At 41.5% G+C, this 19730-nt stretch overlaps 1 protein-coding gene across 15 annotated transcripts in view; it reads left to right on the forward strand.

Annotated features, from left to right (window-relative positions):
• Positions 1 to 19730, forward strand: part of LOC119953729 (protein unc-13 homolog A) — a 482106-nt gene that overhangs the window by 366763 nt on the left and 95613 nt on the right. For all 15 annotated transcript variants that reach the window (XM_038778280.1, XM_038778279.1, XM_038778281.1 and 12 more), the window contains 4 exons: positions 2616 to 2705; positions 5870 to 6004; positions 8229 to 8362; positions 13610 to 13695. In XM_038778280.1, coding sequence (XP_038634208.1) covers positions 2616 to 2705; positions 5870 to 6004; positions 8229 to 8362; positions 13610 to 13695 — 445 coding nt within the window. The remainder of the gene's footprint in view (positions 1 to 2615; positions 2706 to 5869; positions 6005 to 8228; positions 8363 to 13609; positions 13696 to 19730) is intronic.

The following is a 19730-nucleotide window of genomic DNA, read 5'->3' on the forward strand; positions in this document are numbered from 1 at the left end:
GATACTGGTATATAAAGTGTTAAACAAGGTGTTATGGATATATTTTGTACTTAACTGTCCCCTGCAATTCCACACCTATTATGTATGTGTATGGGAGAGAGTTACAGCAGGTCAGTAGTAGCACAAAAATAAGCTAATGTAGAACCCTGGTTAACCTTCCTATTACTAATAATAGGATATTGGCAATCTTATTTTTTTTTCTCAGTAGGCTCAAACTGACAGAAAGAAATTGCTTATGTCTGTTTGAAGTGAAAATGCTGTGTCAGAAATCAAATGTCCAGAATATTGAGACACCATTTAGGATTAAGATAATTGAAATTAACAGAAAGTGCTGGAAACATTTTCTGATTCCAGAAAGTGATTCCAGCATTTTCTGTTTTTATTTCAGATTTCCAGCAATATTTTGAGTTTGTACAAAGGTAATTGTACTGAAGGATACTGCTGAAACAGTGTTAACATTTTTGTTTATTTATTCAAAAGTGATCCCATTAACTCTTTGAGCATAATTGTTCTCAAAATAAACTTTAAAATATGTATCATTCAACCAAAAAGAATGTATATCTGAATAGCCCTCAGGTCAGACTTGCAGGGGTGGGAGGTGGATAGGGGCTAATGCAGGCTGGCGGTGGCCTGCAATAGTGTTGCGGAGCTGGGAGGAGATCCCCTGTGTGTTGTTACTCGTGTCTTAATAAAGCTCGTAGTCTCAAATGTGGAGAAGATGCTTTATTGTGAGTTCGTTCTCTCTTCAGAGCTGTTTCCTAAGGTTACCTTCAGTGTTCCTAGCTGGCGTGTGTGTTGTATCTGTGTTGCTCCAAGTTCTGCCCTTAGTGAAGTGTGTCCTCACTTCCTGTCCCCGTCTATTTATATGGCTCTCCCGTGCCCCCTCTAGTGTTTGCTCAGTTGTATTGCATCTAGTTAACTTGTGATCACCACACCCTGCTCCTCTTAACTGCACATGAAAGTAATTTCTTTTGGTTGCCAGTCCTTTAAGAACCATTGTTTTAGGCCACCAAAATAGCTAAATATGAGTATAACTGGCCTTCGTCATCTCTGTGCTAAACTAATCCAATAACAAGTGTACGAATTCTCATTAGTATCGGTCAGGGAACTAATGCATTCTTTAGACAATATGGAGTTGAGCATGTTTCAAACTCGGTTGGGCACAGAATCATGAAATTGGTGCTTTTTGCATCAAAATTTGACCTGTTAAATAGGCAGAATCCTATTGCATGGTTTAGTCTGTTCCTTCTACAAAGATTACTCTAATTTATTCATTTTTTTGTGTTAACTGAATCTATTCTATTGTAGCGCATTAAATGAATCAAAAGCTGCAGCAAGTTTGCTTTCTACCATACAATTCAAATCTTATTCATATATATGTGAAATAGATTAGGAAAGTCTAACTTATTACTTGAAGATTTATGTAATGAGTTGTAAACAATGCATTCTGCAACATAAAACTTTGGTGGTCTGAAAGTTACACTTAAGTTGTTAGGTAGTGTGGAATATAAAGTATGGTTAGATTTAATACAAAAATAAATATTATTGAAAGTTAAACTACCTGAAATGCAGACCAAAAGAAGCTACAAAAATGTTTGATATTCTTGAATTTGTCCCATGGTACAAGGATAGATAGATAGAGATAGAGAAATACAGCACAGAACAGGCCCTTCGGCCCACGATGTTGCGCCGAACTTTTGTCCTAGGTTAATCATAGAATTTTGGACAATTTTTCATGGCCAATCCACCCAACCTGCACATCTTTGGACTGTGGGAGGAAACCGGAGTACCCGGAGGAAACCCACGCAGTCACGGGGAGGATGTACAGACTCCGCACAGACAGTGACCCAAGTCGAAATCGAACTTGGGACCCTGGAGCTGTGAAGCAATTGTGCTATCCACAATGCTACCGTGCTGCCCTTAAGAAGTTAACCTACACTCCATTATTCTACCCTAATCCAAGTACCTATCCAATAGCCGCTTGAAGGTCCCTAACTTTTCCGACTCAACTACTTCCACAGGCAGTGCATTCCATGCCCCCACTACTCTCTGGGTAAAGAACCTACCTCTGACATCCCCTCTATATCTTCCACCATTTATCTTAAATTTATGTCCCCTTGTAATGGTGTGTTCCACCCGGGGAAAAAGTCTCTGACTGTCTACTCTATCTATTCCCCTGATCATCTTATAAACCTCTATCAAGTCGCCCCTCATCCTTCTCCATTCTAATGAGAAAAGGCCTAGCACCCTCAACCTTTCCTCGTATGACCTACTCTCCATTCCAGGCAACATCCTGGTAAATCTCCTTTGCACCTTTTCCAAAGCTTCCACATCCTTCCTAAAATGAGGTGACCAGAACTGCACACAGTACTCCAAATGTGGCCTGACCAAGGTTTTGTACAGCTGCATCATCACCTCACGGCTCTTAAATTCAATCCCTCTGCTAATGAACGCTAGCACACCATAGGCCTTCTTCAACAATGATGTTGATGCGTAGAGCAGAAATGCTAAGTTCTTCGATTGAATACAATTAGAATGTGTTCTATACTTTGTAATTCCATTAACATCTGAATGGATTTGTTCTAGTTGTGGATAAAATACTTTCTTTCAAACAGAACAATTTCCCAGCAAGCAGTCCTGAAAGGCTACAAGATTTGAAGTCTACAGTTGATCTCTTAACCAGTATAACCTTCTTTCGAATGAAGGTAGGTTAACATTATTCTCCAAAAATGGGGCTATGTCCCCACGTGGTGTAAAAATACTGGCTTTTTACTCCAGACTTTCCTGAAAAAAAAATAGAGCAATTCACTTACCTGCAGGGGGCTAGCAGGGACCCGAGGAGCTTCACGCAGCTTTGGCTGCGGATATGGGCCCCCGCACTTCCCATTTCGAGTCTCCGCATGCGCACGGCGGTGGCGGCTTCCAGCAGCTATGTATGTATTTATCTGATATTGTCCAGGTCACATATTATCTGACAGAAAAATACAGCCTGAGCTCCAAAATATAGTCACAGCATGAAAACATATTGGCCTAGGGTGCTAGGTGGCATTCCACTCACCCAAAACCGGCGCAAAATACAGAGGAACTGCCAAGTGCAAATTGTACCCAGTAAAAAATCAAATTGTCACCATCTTTTGCACCAGTTTAAAAAACAATCACGGAAAAGATTGTGCTAGTTTGACAAAAAAATGTTTTGCTGAAATTTTTAGTCAACCCTTTTTATACATTGCAAAATCTTCCATGAACCAGCGAAATTGTGCAATTTTAGAATCTGATTTTTAAAAGAACATGAAAAAACATTCCTTGCATTATACGTAAAATAACAGCAAAACATATATCAGAGACCATATTATGTGCTATTTCATACAATTGTTAAGGGACCTGAGGTTTGTCAGTTGCTAATGTCGCTGATAACAAATATGAAGTATGTGATTATATTGTCTATGGATTGGGTAAGGTGCACATTATTGCTTTGTAACAGAAGGGGCATCATATTGGTTTGCATATGAACTTGGTAGAGGAAAAGGAAGGGAATTCCTGATGTAGAAAGATGCAAAGTATTGAATTAGACTTGCTATCAGAAGACCTATTTTCACGTAAACTGCATGATCTATCCCCTTTGCCTCAGAGATCTCAGGCGAGCGTCGTTCAGTCCTGGTCTCCATAAGCAGTGACCGGACGGAATGGCACTCGTGGGAGTCTCCCAGGGCATCGGAGGCCCCCAGGTGTTTGACCTTTGGGTAGGGTGGCACGCTGGCACTGCTGGTGCCAGTCTGTCACCTTGGCACTGTCAGCCTGGCACCCTGGCAGTGCCACCTGGGTGCCAGCCTGGCACAACCAAGGTGCCCAGGTGGACCTGCCAACTGGCAGGGGCACTGCCAGGGTGACAGGCTGGCCGTGCTAATGTGCCAAGCTGGCATTTTTTGTGAGGTGGGGATCGGTTCATAGGGTTCCCTGCACAGGTGTGGGGGTTTACAGGGGTCCCAAGGACTCTTTTATTCATCAGTTGGGGCTTGGGGTGTGTTTGGGGGTCGTGAAGGGGTTTGAGAGATCAGGACGGCATTTTAAAATGGCGTCTCGATCTCTCCCTGTACTGAGGACGTTCGGGAGCGGCAGTCCTCAGTGCAGGAAACGGGACCAAGTGCGGCCTCAGCCACGTGTTTCTCTGCTTAAGACTTCTATCTAACCGGAGTCGCATTAGATAGCGTTGTTTCGCGGCACTGCGAGCGCGAGGAAACACACGGCTAAACGCGCTTGCTATGGGACATTATTCACATTGGGTTCGATCATGACTGAAGTCTGACCATATAGCTCGAGCACCTTTTCTTGTTATTTGCACGGAAGTAATAATTTTGAGAATATTCACTTTCCTGAAACTCCTGTAGCTTTAAGCATTTCTTTAATGTTGAATTTTGGGTATGATCAAAATTTCTCCTTTAAACCTTTCACACCTGCTTCTTGCAAAAAAACAACTGCCTTTCTTTGGTGAGGAGTATAATCCAGCAATGGATTACTTGGGATAGAGCCATAAACACAAGATGCTTCCAGCCCTTGCATTTATGAAGTGACTGATTGCATAAAAAGCAATTTGAATCTTAGTTGGAGTCCAATGTGATCTCTAAGACTAGTTTTGATCACCTAAAAAGATCGGAAGGGAATGTTTCTTCATCTGCTTCAACTTTTTTCTGGTTTCTCACTGTTCCCAAGAGATTACATAATAATGGCTCTTGGTGGGTAAGATGTCTTTTTGTGATGCATAGGATAGACGTGATGGACAGTTGATCTTTTTTTGTCTGTTTATTTTTGTACATTGATGCATAAGGTTGGGAACATATGAACATAGAAGTCGGATCAAGGCCCTTCAGTGCGTTGAGTCTGTTTTGTCATTTAATTAAATCCTGATCTTCTACATCAGAACCATTTTTCTTCATTATCCCCATATCTCTTGATGTAATTAGTATTTATAAAATGATTGATCTGTCTTGAATATTTTTAGTGACTGAGTCTCCATAGCCCTCTTGTGGTAGGTAATTCCAAGGATTTGTCACTATCTGGGTGAAGAAATTCCACCTCATCTCTTAAATGACCTGCCACTTATTGCAGAACACCCCTCCCTTCCTAATCCACCTAACCTGCACATGTTTAGACTGTGGGAGGAAACCGGAGCACCTGGAAGAAGCCCACGCAGACACTGGGAGAACGTGCAAACTCCACATGGTCATCCAAGGCCGGAATTGAACCCGGGTCCCTGGCGCTGTGAGGCAGCACTGCTAAGCACTTTGCCACCACATCCCCCAAATGCATTACTACCAAAATTCCTAGATAGATGTGGCTATTAAATTCAGATGTGATTTTCACAATTTTGCAAATGAATTATTCTACAGATATCAATGCAAAGATTACAAAAATAAACTCTGTAAAAGATCCAATGTGAACATTAGGAGGAAAGAAATTGAGACATTTGAGAATAATTAATGAATCTATTAAATGACTCAGGATGCAGCTTAAGCAAATTTGGGTGGAGGGAACATTAAATGGAAGATAGCGAAATCATCTCCAGTTTATATGTGTTGAAATTTCCTGTGGTATTACTATGTCTCATTACTTTTTTGATCACTCAATCAATAATCTATGGAGAATATGAGGTTGAAATGTGTTTGATTTTTAATTGTAGGGCAACACATGTAGTTTTCCTAAAAGGAAGTAATATTCAGCTGTGAAAGATTTTCAGTTTTGTATAATATTTCTTCTTCATGTAAACATACTAGTGTTTTGAGGGAGTAAGGCCTGTTGGAGGTATTAAGAAAGTATAGAACAATGTCTTATGATTTTGCAGTATTTTCAGGCTTATTTCATTTTTTTTTCTTAGGTACAGGAACTGCAGAGCCCACCGCGGGCCAGTCAAGTAGTGAAAGATTGTGTAAAAGCTTGTCTGAATTCCACTTATGAGTATATCTTCAACAACTGCCATGAACTGTACAGCCGAGAATATCAGACAGATCCAGTAAGTTTATATCCTACTACATAGATGTTTTATTATATGTTTCAGAGTAGAAAAAACTACAAGGAGTCCACAAATTTTTTTTGTATATTTGATATACAATATATATTTTTACCTTTATGTTTAACTATTCTCTTTTCCTGACATACATAGTTTAGAATGCAATGAGGCTTAATTGGTCTGGGGGAGGAGACTGCAACTTGTAGTTAGAGTTTGGAATGCACTGCCTGAGAGTGTGGTGGAGGCTGATTCAATAAGCACTCAAAAGGGAATTGGACTGTTATCTGAAAAGGAAGAATGTGCAGGGTTACAAGGAGAAAGCAGGGGGATGGTACTCAGAATAGTTGCTCAATCAGGGAGATGCTGCAGACATGATGAGCAAATTGGCCCCCTTCTGCATCTTAACAATTCTGAGGTTCTGTGAATTCTTCCAGCTCTGCTTGAACTTGCACTGTGCCAGAAATAGCATAACAATTGCACTTGGATGAAATTAAAATTAATTTATTGTAGCATATTTATTAAAATAATAGGATGCTTTAGAAAGGCATGTACATTGACAAAATTATACCATAGGGGCTGGTTTAGCTCACTGAGCTAAATCGCTAGCTTTTAAAGCAGACCAGCAGCACGGTTCGATTCCCGTACCAGCCTCCCCGGACAGGCGCCGGAATGTGGCGACTAGGGGCTTTTCACAGTAACTTCATTGAAGCCTACTCGTGACAATAAGCGATTTTCATTTCATTTCATTTTTTCATTTCATTTCATTTCATTTCATTTCATTTTCATTTCATATTAATAATAGCTGACCTCCACATTAGAAGATCCTGTTAGCATGGCCTAGAGATTTAACTTAATTTGCCTAGAGATAACAGAAAATCTACACACACATGGAAATGTGAATATCTTACAATGCTTTGCTTGTTAATCTGTCCCTCTGACAATGTCTCTTCCTGAATGAATGAAGTAAAAATAGATACCATTCACACCATCAGAAATGTCTTTCCGGGTTTGAAATATTAAACCAGTCAAAAACCTAGATCATTTCAACTGCACAGGTGCAATGGCACCCATCGACCATCTTAGACGCATACAATACAGCCTGCTTAAGCCTTATATTTTTGGAGAATATATGATCTGTGCAAGACTACACTTAATCACATAGGCACTTTTGGTTAGTGGGTAGTGCGGTGGGTGGGTGAGGTAAATAAATAAGAGGATAGGGCAGTGATGAGGTAAATGGTTAAAGGGGTAGGGTGTTGTGTCAAATGGATGAGGAGGTAAGTTGGTAAGGGGTAGAATGCGAGGTAAGGGAATAAGGAGATAGGATGGGTGAGATAAGTGGGTAAAGGAGTAGGGTGGATTAGGTAAGGGTATAGGATGGCACATGGGTAAGATGGTAGGTGGGTTAAATAGGGTGATAGGTGGGTAGTGAAGTTGGTAGGGGGCAGGTGGGTGAGATGGTTAGGGTGGCAGGTGGGTTGGGGGGTAGTCAGATCACAGAGCCTTAAGAAACATTTTTGCTAATATCGTTTTGTACAATTATAATGACAGTAGTCAATAAACCAAACTTTTAGCATATATTTTATGGTTAACTATAGTATATTGTTATTGAGCATTGATTCACTATACAATTTGCATGATGTGCCACTTCCTATAGTTCTCATCGTGTTAACATGTCTCATCTCTGTAAATGGTGTTTTTTTTCCCAAACTATAATGCTTGGTATCAGAATCCTTGTGTCACAAAACAAAGCTACAATTTTGAGCAATTTTCTTATAAGTACCAATCGCTTAACTTATACATACTAACAGAATTTATACAGAGCATTTGAACAAAGTATACATTTGATACTTTTCTGATGCACTATGTGAAATTGAGAAAAGATTCCTCGATTGACATTATAGTTTAAGAAAAATTGCAGTTATACGAATGAATTATCAGGATTCCTTTCAAAAAGATGACATTTGATTTATGAAAATAATCTTGTAAGGGTTGCAGTGCAATAGGCGATTAAATTCTATCAGTGCTATTCTTGTTATAATGCAGCACATTTCGATGTACAGAATGGGGAACAAATCTAATACCTGAGTAGACAGTGGCAATTTTTAAATTAAAACTATCCATCATTGAAGGGATAGAAGTAGGCAAGATTTGCATTTCCATGTGCCACTTGTCGCAATAATTCTTTGAGCCACTACAGATAAAACTTTATTTTTTATTTTTGCAGAGTAAAAAAGCTGAGGTTCCCCCAGAGGAACAAGGGCCAAGCATCAGAAATTTGGATTTTTGGTCTAAACTTATCACGCTCATTGTTTCAATCATAGAAGAGGACAAGAATTCATATACGCATTGCCTCAATCAGTAAGTATCTATATTTGTCATTTTAGTTTCCAAATCACTGCCGTACCATACATATTATAAAAATTCTTTCAAGTAGGCATTTAATTGCTTGTCAGCCAAAGATTATGGCCAGAATTCTCCGTTTGGGATTCCCACTGGGACTGAATAGCGTGCGATTCGCACTTCCATTGGGGGCGCTATTCGGTAAACGAGTCAGGACAAGTAAATGGGCCAGCACTCTGCCGGAACAAATTGAGAGCAATTCCCGGCCCAGCGGGCATTGGAACTGCTGGGGCCGAATTAATGCCAAAGTGTTGACAGCTTGAACTATTTTTAAGTGCTCCACTTACTACGGGCAGTACGGTGGCGCAGTGGCTAGCACTGCTGCCTCATGGCACCGAGGACCCAGGTACGATACTGGCCGCAGGTCACTATCCGTCTGGAGTTTGCATGTTCTCCCCGTGCCTGCGTGGATCTCACCACCACAACCCAAAGATGTGTAGGGTATATTAAATTGCCTCTTAATTGGAAACAAAAATAATTGGGTACTCTAAATTTATATTTAAAAAGTGCTCCACTTACCACACACTCCCTGCAGCCACGAAGATGGTCGAGTGAGGAGAGGAGGGACAGTGTCTTCCCCAAGGTGGGCAGCAGACGCAAGCCTGCCCTCCTGAAAAGCACCTAGGAGGAGGTGGCAGAGGCAGTCAGCGCTGGTAGCCTCACCAGGAGACAGCTGGTGACCCTGAGGGTGGGATGGGGGGTAACTGGTGAGGCTTCTGCCATAAAAGTGGCTGAGAACCAGGGAGGGTTCCAAAGGCCACGGTGCAGGTGCTTTGATTGGGACAAGCACTGCTGCTGCCCTGCTTCTCTGCAGTGGGACAGTGCTGTGGAGTGCCAACATCTGGTGGGCCCCTGATTGGGCTTGACTACGCCCATCCCCTTGATGAAACAGATGGGGTGTCCAGAGGGGTGACTGGTTGGGCTCCCAGGTGACCAGAGGCTCTCTGGTTTAAAGGTCACAGGCAGAACTCAGCAGTGTGAGCAGCTAGGAGCCTGTAAGTAGCACCAGAGGGGTGTGTTTAAAAAACGAACTGCAGCAACGGTCTTAACGACGTTTCGATTTACAACACTGTTTTCGATACCAATTACATCTTAAGTTTGAGGTCTACCTGTACCTTCTTGGTACACACCCCCTTATAGATTTTAACCATAAAAATCTAGTAATATTACTTAAGTCAAGGAATTGCTGTAACTTTAATACAGGTATACTGCATACTTCTCAAACACTTCCACCCTGATATGGAATTCCAGAAGGTGGTTGAGAAACAAAGTTTCCTAAACAAAGACACTCCAGGCTTAAAACTGGGTGGCTGCCTCCAATTCAAAACTTTTACAGCTTCGCAAAAGCTCACGTGCAATAGAGCTAGTCTATAGGGCTTCCTCCTACTACCACCACAACTCATTTTAAATATCCTTATTTAAATATCTTTTCATCTCTGGTTCCATTGTCATCAAACACTTCTTTGAACTGAAATTATCCAAACATAAAAACTTTCATGCGTTCTATTTTGCCTATACGTTGGATCAATAACATTTCAAATCACTTTTCCTGTTTATTCATGGAACCTTTGTAAGATGCAAATTTTCCTTGTCACCTCTGAACTCCCTTTTGAAATTCAGCAACTTTAAAACCAAGGATGCGATCTTCCCAAAAGGGAACAAAGTCCCCCAGCCAGCGCGTTTAGCTGCGTGTTTACCAGCACTTGCAGTGCCGAGAAACACGTGGCTATTCAACGCTACTGACCCTGTTTTTTACAATGGGGAGCTCTGCTCACTGGAACTGCCCCTTGTAGCGGGAGATTGGGACGCCATTTTTAAATGGCGTTCCGATCTCCAACGCCCACAAATAAAATCACTGACATCACCCCCCCCAGCCTGAACGCAACATGGGAAGGTCCCCCACCGCCTCCCCCACACCCTCTAACACCCACAGTGCCAGGGTGTCAAGCTGGTACTGCCAAGGTGCCAGGCTGTGGCAGCCAGGGTACCTAGGTGACGCCAGCAGTGCCAGGGCACCGCCCTGTCCAAAAGGCATGCAGCTGGGGCCTCTGATCCTCTGAACAGCGCTCGCCCAAGGCAAAGGGATTGAATCCCAAAGCCTCAGGTACCTTGGAAATTTGCACATTGCAGTGAGGCTTACTGCCTCGCTCAAATATGCAGATTTGCCTAAAAGTGATCACGCCAAGTGATTCCTTGAGCATTGCCAGCACAGGCAATGTCTTCTCTTCTTCTGTCTCTAAAGTGATGTTAAACTGTGTTGCAGAAAAATCATAGAATTAGGGTGGCATGTGTCTGCGTGAATTTCTTCCGGGTGCTCCGGTTTCCTCCCACAATCCAAAAATGTGCAAGTTAGGTAGATTGGCCATGCCAAATTGCCTCTTAGTGTCCAAAGGTTGGGTGGGGTTACAGAGATAGGCCGGGGCGTGGGCCTAGGTAGGATGTTCTTTCAGAGGGTCGGTGCAGATTCAATGGGCTGCATGGCTTCCTTCTGCACTGTAGGGATTCTATCATTCTAGCATTCTCAGAATCATAGCACAGAAGCCAAGGTAAAATGGTGCCAACAAAGATTCCAAACCAGCAGGGGCTGGTTTAGCCTACTGGGCTAAATCGCTGGCTTTTAAAGCAGACCAAGGCAGTTCAGCAGCACGGTTCAATTCCCGTACCTCACCGAATAGACGCCGGAATGTGGCGACTGGGGGCTTTTCACAGTAACTTCATTGAAGCCTACTTGTGACAATAAGCGATTTTCATTTCATTTTCATTTTTCAATGTTCCAACTTCTATCCCTACTTCAAATTACTCCAGAATCCCTCTTTGGAACTAGTGCAAATCCACATCTTCCATTGACTTGGGGTACATGTCATCTGGTGGCACCCCACTTCTTTAACTCAAGTCATGTAGACTGAAGACAAATGTCCATCCCTTGTTCCCTGGACCTTCAAAGTTTACATTTCATTGTGAACAAATGACACATTTCCTTTGGATGTAGCAATTAAAAACAATGTCACATCCTCTTGTCAATAATACACCCATTGTAAACATTCACATCAGCATTTTTTAACCTAAACTTCATAGATACTAACTCTTACTACCATAATATCAAAACAGAAACAAAAGTTTCCCTCTAATACAGATGTTCTGTCCCACAGATATGGTTAATCAATTTATTCAATGCATGGGTTTGATTCAAGATATCATTCAAAGTAAACCATTTCTTCAAACTTGATTTAAAAAAGGCTCTTAATTACCCACAATATAATTAGAACAACATACAATTGCTGAACCCACACTCTAAGGCAACTTTGTTATAGATCCATTAAATGTAGTTTCTCACACTCAACAGCTGCCATCCAATAAAGTGCCCCCAACTAGCAAAAATCAACCTGAACTGCTTAAAAAGTGGTTAAAAATAAAATCCTTAGTTATCACTTAAGATTAGAATAGAATCCAAAAATTAGTATTATCAAAATCTTACATGTCTACACATCATGAGATGCAGTTCAACTGAGGTGGCAACAGACACACCATTGATGGGTTGATAACAGCTGGATGAAAAACACAATTGCATATCATGTGGGTTTTCTATCAGGTCTACAAAGTTATTTTGTAAAGCCAGTTACAGACAAGGTTGACAGCTTTGAGGGTTCAGCAGAACCTTATTGCCATTAATTGCAAGTTTAGCACAGTGAAAATAAGGTGCTTCTAACTGCCTAATGTATTCTGAGATGATTTAGTTGACACCTTACTTTCCCTAAATTAGTTAGATCATTAAACTTCTATGGCCACATGAACAAGCACTTATGTGAAGTACAGTAAATAATTAATGTTAGCCTGGAATTGGGAGCCAGAAGCTGATTAAACTGCCATCATTTTTAATAGATTCATTTCAAAGCCTTTCCTGCAGAGCTTACCACTGCTCAGAGCTTTATAGAATCTCGACTGGTTGGGGGAGATCTCTGCAATCTCCGCAGGGTGCCCTTGTGAGTGGCTGGGGTTGAGGGGCAGCCTGAAAAATGGGGGAGTAAAATGGGAGAGATGAGTCATAAGAGCTCTGGGTAGGAAGGATAATGGAGAATAGGGTCACTGTGAGGTCCAGCATTTTTGCACAGAACCAGGAGCAGTAGCAACAGAGTGGTGCATGCAAGTGGTCCTGAGAGAGGTGCAGCCCCCCCACTCCCGTTGAAAGAATAAGTGAATACTGGGGCCTTACTGTGGGTAAACAGTGAATAATTGTTTCCTCTGGTGGGAAAATGGGGAACTAAGGGATGGAAGCCAAGTATTCTCACTGGAAAAAATGAAGGTGTAGGGAGGAGGACGATTCTTGATCTGATGCTAGTAGACTGTGGACTCTTTCACATCTGTGGCTATCGCGATAGAGAAAAACTATAATTTCAAAGAGAATGGGATAGATATTTACTCATGCAATCATAGGTCACAGGATCAGGAATCAAATGATTAGAGATGATCAAAACATCATGTCATCAAACCTCCAGGAACGTTTCCACCTGTTGACCAGAACCCATAATTCCTTCTGATCCTGATTAAGACACTATCTCTATTTCATTCTCTTGCAAATGTGAGGGTCTTGTGCCCTGAAACTGACCTCTGACCTTCAGGAGGTCTTCCTCCTGAACAAAATTAGTCCTGAAGAGCCTAGGCCTTATAAGCAGTTGCAGGCATTTAAATTACTGAGTTCTTGCCATTCTTGCCTCTGCATTTTAAGTTTACAATCACAATACAAATACCCCAAACATTCACTGAGTTCTTTAGATTGTTTAAGATCTGACAATTATATCATTCAGGAAAATTTAGCCCATGTTTGGAACAATTCATAGACTGACTTTCCTTGTGTTCTTATGAGGTTCTGCTTGTTGGCTGAGGCAGCAACAGGTGGTCAACACAAGCTGTTTCCCAGATAGTATCTGCTGCAGAGCAACCAAGATAATTGAAGAGTAATTAAGTGAAACTATGTGCTGGTTCTTTTATTTTCATATTCCTGTGTTCATCAATTATAAGTAAAAATGGTGACTGCTTCTTGTAGCAATCATTTCCCATGGAAGGAGGTGACACTAAAAATGATGCAAAATACATTCCAATTTTTGTTGTGAAGTTCACCTTAATTAGGCAAACAAAAAGTATAATATATTATCAAGTACATTGTTCATTTATCATTTCCTTCAGCCATGCAACTTTTTTCTCTTTTAGGTTTCCACAAGAGTTGAATGTAGGAAAGATAAGCGCAGAAGTGATGTGGAACCTTTTTGCCCAGGACATGAAATATGCAATGGAAGGTTGTACTATTTCTATTGTATGTTTGGTTTACAAATTCTAAAGGTTTTTTTTTAACTTCTTGACATGACTGGACTATGCGCCAATTGCTTGAACATTTGTTTGAGTTTATCCTATTTATTATTTTTAGAAAACATTTTATTGAGGCATTTATAATTTTAACATTCTAAACAACAGAGTGGAAGTTTATTCTATTTATAATGTTATTAAAAACCTTATTTTAATCCAGGTGACTTATCCACCGGCTGACGAGCCAGTGAGAGCCCTGCATCAACTGCTTTGAGTTAAGTAAAATCGCCATAATCCCAGATGACCATATGTTGCTTTCCCCCTTGAGAGGGAGAACTGACTGTTGATGATTTAACCTGAGGGCCACCACACCTCAGGCGAGGGGCAAACTTGAGAAGGCAGGGCCTTCATGAATAACGTCAGCCAGTACGGGAATTGAACCCGCGCTGTTGACCTCGCTCTGGATCATGAACAAGCTGTCCAACATCTGAGCTAAACCGGCCCCTGAGTAATTACTCAATTCTTTTGAGTAGGTGACAACCAGGCCCATAAGTTGCCATCGGTTGGCCTTCCCTGGGATCAAAAATCCTTGGGGGGGGGGGGGGGGGGTGGAAATCCCGCCCCTGATAATTGCTGGTCACTCAGATGTTGGCAGCTATCTATTGCAGGTAGTGCCACTGGGGCAATGGGGCCTTCAATTGCTTACAAGGATGAGCTTCTTTGGGACTAATTTTGTTTAGGAGGTCAGTTTCAGTTTCTAACAATCATATTTACAAGAGGATGAGATGCAGATTATGCACTCGTCAGAGGCCCAGGATCAGCAAGCGCCCAGACCAAGTGAGAGAGGGCAGGATGAGGGAAACGGAGAGGCGGGAAAGGGAGTCAGAGGCATGCATAGGGGAATGGCTCTCCATGCCTCCCAATCTTACCAATGCCAGGTCCCTTAATCTGGTGCTGATTTTAACACTGATGCTTTGGGGCATGTCTCTGTGCCTCAGTACTGCAGTGACTCTCCTGTAAGAACTGGAGTAAGTCATTCAGCCCCTCAAGCCTGTCCCACCTCTACATTTGATCACGGCTGATCTGTATTTTGACTCCATCTACCAACCTTTGTTCCATGACCCTTAATTCCCTTTTCTAACAAAACTCTATCAATCTGAAGTTTTGAAAGTTTCAACTGACCTAGCCTCAGCAACTTTTTGGCAGAGAGTTAAGATTTCCACTACCCTTTGTGTGAAAAATGTACTTTCTGACATTCCTGAATGACCTTGCCCAATTTTAAGGCCTTCCTCTCCTGGGACCTCCAGCTAGAGGAAAATCATCTTGCATAGCATTATGTAACATTTACAACATGGAAATAGGTTACTTAACCCAACAGATCTATGCTGGTGTTTACGATATGTACCGCCTCCCAATGTTCTTTCTTTCTCTCTCATTTACATACTTAGATTCCTTACTCAAATTCCATTCTCTCTCATTTACAAATAGCATTTTTAAAGCCTAAACAACTCAATCTTCTAAAATCAATAGTACTGATAAAAACAAATAGCTCCAGGAGTATTGCAAGTCATTTTTGTTTTTTAGACTATTAAAATGCAAACCTTTTGAAGCTTCACAAACTTGAGGCCATCCACAACTCTGCTGCATGTATCCTTCATTCCCTTTACTCTTCATCGCATGTTTGTTGCTGTACATTGGCTCCCAATTTAGAATCCCTTGATTTTTAAAACTCACATCCTTGTTTTCAAGCCCCTCCATGCCTTTGCCCCTCCCGATATCCTCCAGCTCTACAAATCATCAAGATACCTGAGCTCCAGCGGATGGTACGATGGAGCAGTGCTGGTGCTGCTGACTCATGGCGCCGAGGACCCGAGTTCGATACCAGCTCCGGCTCACTATCTGAGTGGAGTTTGCACATTCTCCCCATGTCTTCATGGGTCGCACTCGCACAACCCAAAAATGTGCAGGGTAGGTGGATTGGCCATGCTAAATTCCCTCTTAATTGTAAAAGAAAATTCAAAATAATTTTTTTTTTAAAAAAGATACCCGAGCTCGTGTAATTCTAGCCTTCTGGGCATTCCTTAATTCAGTCATTCCACCATTGGCAGCCATCCTTTTACTGCCAAGGCCATAAGCTCTGGAATTTCTTACCTAAATCTTTCCATCTGTCTATTCATTTTTTCCATACTTAAGATGCTCATTAGAATCTACCATTTTGACCAAGCATTTTGGCATCTGTCTTAAAATTGCCCTGTATGGCTCGATATCAAATGTTTCACCAGGCTTCTGTGAAACACCGCAGCACATTTCACTATGTTACAGATGCTATATAAGTACAAGGTGTCATGAAATTAGAATATACATATTTTTATTATTTTTGTTAATGCTTCACTGTTGGATGACATTCCGATTGCAGTTTGAGAACACGAGTAAAGGTTTTTCATTTTAAAAACAGAAAGTAACCCTTTTCCACATTAACATTTATTGTATTGTCTTCTTGAACAGGATTAAGTGGATTTAGAGTGTCAATCAAGTGTCAACTGCAGTAGCAAAGCAGGCTTGAATTTGACAAAGATAAACATCCTTACTTATTTTCTGTGTGAAAGCAAAGTTATTTCAGAAGTGATTATCAATTGTCACCATAAGCTTTTGTTTTCTTCCGTATGTCACAAAAGACTAGCACATTAGCCTTGTACAGCCTATTACTTTAATGATTGTCAGCTCTGTCAAAAGCTTAAAAGCGCAGCATCCAATGAATTATATCCTGTACTAACTCAAAGTTCTGGGTTCTATTCCTAGTGTGCACTGAGATGGGTTATTGTAACTGAGGCAGACGTTGGGAGGCTAATAATAAATCAAGGTGTGTCAGAGAGATGGTGGTCATCAGAGGCAAATAAGGTCAAGATAAAGAGAAGTGAGATAATGCTGAGAGCAAGCAGCCAGTGAAAGAAAGAGATTTGCCAGGGAGGAAGAAGTTAACTCAAGGCCAGCCACAAAGGCAGGAAAAGAGTGAATATCTTAAAGAACCAGGCAAAGAGAAAAAAGTGATTAACTAGGCCTGATGTCTGCAAGCTGTATCTCATGCAGGTGAATTGTGGGATAGGGGGAACAGACTGGCTAGAGTAAATAAATCTTAATTTGCCAACTATGACTACAAAGTCATGAATGTAATTTTTCTTTTACGCATTGGTGGATAACTGGATAATGTGTATCGGCCATCTGTTCCATACTCCGCTGAGTTGCACAGCCAGTATCCTGCAAATAACCACAGTGAAAACTATTTATTCATGAAGTACATCCCGAGTTGGACAAAAGAAGCAGTACTGCTGAAAGTCATTGCTGCTGTATAATTCTGGATATCTTTACAGAGGCAAAAAATTAGAAAATTGTTCCGCACCGGCGGCTGTAGCGGTCCGCCATTGCCGGTGCGGAAACGAAGCCCTCTGCGCATGCGCGGGGTTGACGTCAGCACACGCTGGCGCTCCAGTGCATGCACCAACCCGCGCCGGCCGGCGGAGGCCCGTCCGCACCGGTTGGCGTAACGCCAAGCCCCTTTCCCGCCGCCGGCGGGGCGCAAACCACTCCAGGGCGGGCCTAGCCCCTGAAGGTGCGGAGGATTCCGCACCTTTGAGGCGGCCCATCGCCGGTGTGATTCACACCACTCCTCGGCTCCGGGACCCCCCCCCCCCCCACCCCGCCGGGTAAGGGAGAATCCCGCCCCGATGTCTGGGCTGCCATTTTCAAAGGTTGGGTTCGTAGCTAGAATTCTTCCGTAGCTTCGCACATAGCCAGGAGTGAAAATTTGGGCCTATATTTTTTTTGTTGGCACTCTTTAGGAAAGCAGCCTAATCAATTGATATCACAACAATATTGACATAAAATAGGTTAGGTGTGTTGCACATTAACAATACAAAATATATTATGAGTACATTCTACAAGAATCTTTTGCTTAAAAAGAGAAATGCAAAAAAGGGGCGGCATAGTGATATTCTCACTGGACTACTAATCCATGACTCCCAAGGTATGCTCCAGGTACCTGGGTTCGAATCCCACCAGATGGTGAAATTTGAATTCAATAAAATTCTGGAATTTAAAAAAGTCTAATGATGACCATGAAACCATTGTCCTTTGTCGTAAAAACCCATCTGGCCCTTTAAGGAAGGAAATCTGTCACCCTAACCTGGTCTGGCCTACATGTGATTCCAGACCCACAGCAATGTGGTTGACTCTTAAATGCCCTCCGGGATGAGGAATAAATGCGAGCCCAGCCAATGACGCTCACATCCCATGAACGAATGAAGATTTTAAAAAGTCTTAGTTTTGATATTGAAATTATCATTTGCACCCACAGAATAAAAATGTTTATGAAGTTCCAAAAAACCTAAGTGAAAATGTATCTAGAGTCCTAGAGCTCAGAACAAATTGTGTCCAATCGCTGTCTGTAGACCACAGTATGTAATGTATGGTAACATATTGGGAAAGGGAAAAACCACATCAGAGTACATTACCTGATTTCAACCATATCCTTTCTGCGATTCTAGTCTTGCATCCAGTATTCGTAGTGATGCAATATAGTAGCTGATATTATTTTTTTTTTAGTGCAGAAAATTGTTAAATTCCCTTCCCTAGTTAAGCAAGTTTGATAGAAACAGCCTTAAAATGTCACTTTAAATACCTCCTGGTGTAATCCTTGATATTTTTATGCGAAATGTCCTTCATCTTTCACGAATGATTATTTCAGAACCTCCTGCAATGCAAATCTGGGATGAGAACCAATTATCACTGGCAATCATCTCATCTTGAGCCTTCAAACTCTAAGAGCTACTGCTGATGAAATAATAGTTAGTTAATGAGGCAAAACTCCATTCAGTTCTAAATTTTAGCTGTGCTCTAGTATCTCTAAAATCAGCAACACAATATCCTGAGTTTTATTAGTGTATTTGGTGTGAAAGTTCTGATACATATATCTGGGGGGTTTCTGAAGGTCAGAAACAATGCTAGAAAAAGATTTTGAGATCTTGCACTTCGCATGTGTTTGTCATGCCATATCTTACAGAAGTGTCACATATTGGGGCATTTTATCTTGGGCAGAAATCAGTGATTGGCTAAGTTAATTAAATCAATCAAATGTCAACTTGATTGTTCGCAAATCTAAAAGTGTCTGATTCAGTTGGTAAGCAACCAGTGACAACAGAATAAGCAGCACCATTCTATTTTTTCAGTTTACTGTCTTTAAAAGTAACTATTGATTAGCAAGTAGCAATCAGAATCAACATTCTATTGTTCAGCACTGTCATATCTCATCTTAAGTACATTTCTCACAAAATGTAAAAGAACAAAGTAAAAGTCGTTTTCTTTCCATTTATCTATTCATTGTATGTCATATTGTTAATACCTGAAAAGGAAATTGTAGTAACCCTCACAAGGCCCATGGGAATACCCTAATCGATCTCTCTGTGGGACTCATGGAATATGAGCTTCCCCGTTACTGGGTGGAGGCCTTCCCAGCTAGGGCCCATTACTAGACTATTTAAAAGCCATCCTGGACAGGGACTGGCATCTTGGTAGTCTCAATAGGGACTTATTCTTTACTTAACTTCTCGGACCTCCCAGGTCTTCATAAAAATCGCTCTTCACTATAAAGTGAATGGGATGAAAATAATGTTTTTCCATTATCTCTTCATTATTATTGGCTAAAGGTGTGAAGCTTTGTATCTTCTCACACTTGCCTCTTATTAGTGATAACATTGCATAGAAGCCAATGTTTTGGCAGTTCTCTTCAGCCGGCATCTTTCATGAACCGCACCTAGGTTATCATCCATGCTGTGGAAAGCCAGCTGGCCATTGGATTGAACAGAAAATTCTTTCACCATGGCCAGATTCTCCATTCAATACCGCTCCAATTGGGAATTCCTATTTGGTGGTGAATAAGGTGTTGAGGGAAAAACAGGTTTGGCGCCAGGCAACAGCAGGAGGATGCAAATCAAGCATTTTTTTAAATTATTAATGTCATCAATGGGCTTGAAGC

Source organism: Scyliorhinus canicula, chromosome 18, assembly GCF_902713615.1.
Source record: "Scyliorhinus canicula chromosome 18, sScyCan1.1, whole genome shotgun sequence".
Classification (NCBI taxonomy): Eukaryota; Metazoa; Chordata; class Chondrichthyes; order Carcharhiniformes; family Scyliorhinidae; genus Scyliorhinus; species Scyliorhinus canicula.